This window comes from Penaeus japonicus, unplaced genomic scaffold (genome assembly GCF_977035675.1).
Source record: "Penaeus japonicus unplaced genomic scaffold, GWHDUDI00000001_assembly GWHDUDI00000014, whole genome shotgun sequence".
In the NCBI taxonomy this organism is placed as follows: Eukaryota; Metazoa; Arthropoda; class Malacostraca; order Decapoda; family Penaeidae; genus Penaeus; species Penaeus japonicus.
Window position 1 is genome coordinate 17,756,113 of NW_028234416.1, and position 5,000 is coordinate 17,761,112.

General features: G+C 41.5%; 1 protein-coding gene across 1 annotated transcript in view; it reads right to left on the reverse strand.

Moving 5' to 3' along the window:
* LOC122248067 (Sodium-dependent dopamine transporter) overlaps nt 1-5,000 on the reverse strand; it is a 111,920-nt gene that overhangs the window by 82,223 nt on the left and 24,697 nt on the right. The window contains 1 exon segment of the mRNA XM_086544006.1: nt 140-487. Within this exon segment, the coding sequence (XP_086400132.1) occupies nt 140-344 (205 nt within the window). The 5' untranslated portion in view covers nt 345-487.

Sequence of the window (5,000 nt, forward strand, 5' to 3'; positions counted from 1 at the left end):
CTAATACACACACCACCAACAAAAAAACAACAACATCGACTTATATACAAGACAGAAATTTAACAAAATTATTAAAAAATAATAAAAAAAATCCTTATGAGAGAGAGAAAAAAATATATCTATTGAAAGATGTACTCACCGCCGCCGTTCTTGAAGCAGAGATAAGGGAACCTCCAGACGTTGGCCAGGTCCACCGCGAAGCCGATGACCGAGAGCAGGAAGTCCACTTTCTTACCCCAAGTCTCCCGTTCCTCCCCGTCCCCTTCACCGCCGCCCGCGCCCACTTCCGCGGCCGAGTCTCCCCGCCCGTACGGGACCACGGACTTCTTGTCTCCCCCCGCCATCCTTGGGTCAGGTCACGCCCGCGAACCTCACGCCCACCGTGATACACTCCTGCAGTCACGCCGTCACACTGGCATGCGAGGGAAACAGTCTTTGGGTGAGTCTCTCTCTCTGCGGCGACTCCTGGCGGTCTGGATCATATATCCTGCGGGGGAAGGAGGGCGCCTGTCAGAACGTGCACATGGAGGTAGATAGATAGATGGATAGATAGATTGAGAGAGAGAGAGAGGGGGAGGGAGGGAGAGAGAGAGGGAGAGAGAGAGAGAGAGAGAGAGAGAGAGAGAGAGAGAGAGAGAGAGAGAGAGAGAGAGAGAGAGATTAATTGATTTATCGATATATAGATAGATAAGCTGATTGACAGTGAGATAGATACATATACAGACAGGTAGACAGACAAAGAAATTAATAGACAGAGTAATAGACGAAAATATAAACAAACTGACAGAAAGAAAGACAGAAAGATAGCAAGATAGATAAATAGATCGATAGATAGACAGATAACTAGATCAACAAATAAACAAATCCACAGACAGATAGATTCCCCTTTACAGGCACGTGTGCAAAGCGCCTTCAAGGAAGCGCGTAACACAAGGGAATCGAGAACCTCTTTGTACATGGGTTCAGAACACAAAGAACATCATTGGGAGTGGAGCTTAATCTCACGGATAATGGGATCACTTTAGGGTGCTTGATTGCATCATGGGTTGGGTACTTTGCCTGGATGTTAAAGGAGAATAGGCTGAGAGGATACGCTATATTAGCACTGGTCCTCTTTGATGGCGGGTGTGATAATAATCCTTGGCAAAGATGGTGGTTTGTGAAGTCGATGGATGTTGGTTTGTGATTCTGTACTTAGAGGATAGAGGGATAATAGAATTCAAAAGGATGTGAATGTATGGAAGGCCTGCGCTGTATAAGAATAAGAAGGGCTGTATTATTTTATTTTTTTATTTTCTTATTTTTTTTATTTATTTTTTTATAAGAGCAATGGGAGATGTAACAATGATGAAACAATAATGGTAATGATAATATAATGTTAATAATGATAATGATAAAGATGATTATAATGATAATGATAATGTTAGATATAATACTGATAATGATAATAGCAATACTATTGATGATAAGGATACTAATAGTGACAATAATGATGATTATAGTAATAATGAGGATAATGGCAATATCAATAACAACATTAGTTATCGTAATATATATCATAATAATAACAATAATAGTTATGATAATATTTTTCATAATGATAATGAAAGCAATGATGATAATAACAATCATAATAATGATGGTAATATCATGTTAATGAAAGTGATAACAACGAGAATGTTAATGATGACGATAGCAATAATAATAATGATAATAATAATAATAATCATAATGATGATAACAACAATAACAATGAAAATGGTAATATTAATGATAAGAATATTAACGATGGTAATGATGATAACAATAATGAGAATGTAATGTAATGTAATAATGTAATGATACTAGTGGTGACGATAGTAATAATAACAATGATAATGATGATGATAATAATAATATAATAACAATAATGATAAAATCAATCATGATAAGGATAGAAATAGTTATAATGATAATGATAATGATAATGATAATAATGATAATAATAATAATAATGATAATGATAATAATAATAATGATAATTATAATAATAATAATAATAATAATAATAACAATAATGATAATAATAATAATGATAATAATAATAACGATAATAATAATAATAATAATAATAATAATAATAATGATAATAATAATAACAATAATAATAATGAGAACAACAACAACAATAATAATAATAATAATGATAAAAAATAATAATGATATGACAATAATGATAACAACAGTAATGATAGCTACAAAGACGACAACCCCAACAACCCCGACAGCTCGCCCATCCAAAAGTCCCTCTCCACCGTCGGACAGAACCCAACCCCCAGCAGTAGCAATCCCCTGTCATGCTGGATGCTGCTCTAGCCCTGCTGCCTCTAAGGCTTAGTCTTCCTCTTCTTCTTTCTAGGGAAACCCCACCCCCCAAGAGAAACCTAACCCTCCCCGAAGAAATTGGCATTGCTTTCCTTTCCTTTCTCTTTCTCCCTCTCTGTATTGCTTCATATTTGTTTTTGATTTCATTGCTTTCTGTCCTAAATTGTATTGATTCCCGAGGGTCGATAACGAAGGCCAGGCTGCTCCAAGATTAATAAAGAACCCATAAGCTAACACCGTCCCGAACAAAACCCGCAAAACAAAAACCCGCAAAAAAACACAAACTAACAAACACACCGACACACGAAACAACCACAACAAAGACACAAAAACAAACCCCAACAACACCGGTAACACCGAATCTTCCTAAGGCGAACCAAACCACCGGCAATCCTTAACTTCTTCCCCACACACTGCCGTTCTTCCGCTCTCTTCTTCCTCTGCTTTTCCCAATAATCCTTCTGTTATTTTGTCTGCATCATCTGCTCCTCCTCGTCTGCATTCACTTCGCTGGACATTCGACATTCCCCCTTCTCACTCGCTGGGGATTGTTTGTGTAGGGGGATTTTCCTTCGTGGGAATTCGGTGGATTTTGAACTGTAGTAGGATTTTTTTTTTTTTTTTTTTTTTTTTTTTTTTTTTTTTTTTTAAAAGGGGGGGGGTTGTGGGGTAAATGTGAAGGATGTGTGTATTGCGTGGGGATTTTTTTTTGGGGGGGTGGGGGGGTGGGGGGGTTGTTGAGGTTTGTAGGGGTAACTGTGAAGGATGTGTGTATTGAGTGGGGATTTTTTTTTCTTTTTTTTTCATTAACGCGGTGGAAAGCTGGCGTGTGGCAATCTAAATGATGCAGAAAATTCATGGTCTATAATGTCCTTTATGCGGGACTTTTACGAGGCTTATAATGCCTCTTTTACTCTCTCCTCTCTCTGGCTGGGTCTCCTTTTTCATTTTTCTCTCTCTTTCTCTCTCATTCTCATTCTCTCTCTCTCTCTCTCTCTCTCTCTCTCTCTCTCTCTCTCTATATATATATATATATATAATATATATGGGGTATATATATATATATATAAATATATATGATGTATGGTATCTCTATATATATATCTCTATATATATAATCCGCTATATCTTAATTACATATATATATATTATATATATATATACTATATATTTTTATATATATATAAATATTATGATATATATATATATAATAAAATCTTTCTCTCTCTCTCTCCGTCTCAGTTCCTCATTCTCAACACCGCTCCTCTCCGTCATCCTTCTCAAGTCCGATCTCCTCAAGTCCCAATCACTCACCAAACGCGTATGCAAAATAATACATTTCAAGAGATGTTTTTTTCTTCTTTTTTTCTTTCTTTTTTTTTTTTTTTATTTCTTTCGGCTTATGTCTTTCTCCTTCTTTTTCTTTTTCTTAAGCTTTGTTTTTCTTTTTTCTTTCTTTATTTCTTCCTCTTTCTTTTTGCCATGTTTTCTTCCTCGTTGGTCCCTTCGTGGACTCCGCGACTCCGATGTCCTCCCACCCCTCCCCGCCCCCTTTGTCATCTCAGCGCTGGGATCTCAGCCCGTTAAAGCTGCATGAGGAAGTTCTTGTGTGAACGCAGCATTTTTTAGAATCTCTGAGAACAGCTGATTCGAGTGCGATTTTTCCCCCCGGTCTTCTGCGCTGTAATAACGTTATGACAATGACAATTTTGACGTTTCCAAATCCGTATATCGAAAAGAGAAATGCTAACATTCACGTGCGACTTTACGAATGGCACGTAAGTCGAGAGATGAAAAAAAACAAAGAAACAAACAAAAAAGAAACGCAATGCCGGAAGCAATATCAAATGCCAATGGCCCATGTCACCTTGTTAAGGCGAAGGACAACTGAATTAAATCTTCCATATTCCCGACTAATTGGCCGGTGGGCGGGGGGCGGGGGAGGTGGGTGGGAGGGTAGGAGGGGGAGGAGGGGGGAGGGTAAGTTGGTGAGGAGGGGGGAGGGTAAGACGGTAAGAGGGTGAGGAGGGGGGAGGGTAAGACGGTAAGAGGGTGAGGAGGGGGGAGGGTAAGAGGGTAAGAGGGTGAGGAGGGGGGGGGGTAAGAGGGTGAGGAGGGGGGAGGGTAAGAGGGCGAGGAGGGGGGAGGGTAAGAGGGTGAGGAGGGGGGAGGGTAAGAGGGTAAGAGGGTGAGGAGGGGGGGGGGTAAGAGGGTGAGGAGGGGGGAGGGTAAGAGGGCGAGGAGGGGGGAGGGTAAGAGGGTGAGGAGGGGGGAGGGTAAGAGGGCGGGGAAGGGGGAGGGTAAGAGGGTGAGGAAGGAGGGAGGGTAAGAGGGTAAGAGGGCGAGGAGGGGGGAGGGTAAGAGGGTGAGGAGGGGGGAGGGTAAGACGGTAAGAGGGTGAGGAGGGGGGAGGGTAAGAGGGGGAGGAGGGGGGGGGGGAAGAGGGGGAGGAGGGGGGGGAAGAGGGGGGGGAGGGGGGGGGGGCGGAGGGTGAGGAGGGGGGAGGGTAAGAGGGTGAGGAGGGGGGAGGGTAAGAGGGTAAGAGGGTGAGGAGGGGGGAGGGTAAGAGGGTGAGGAGGGGGGGGGGTAAGAGGGCGAGGAAGGGGGAGGGTAAGAAGGTGAGGAAGGAGGGAAGG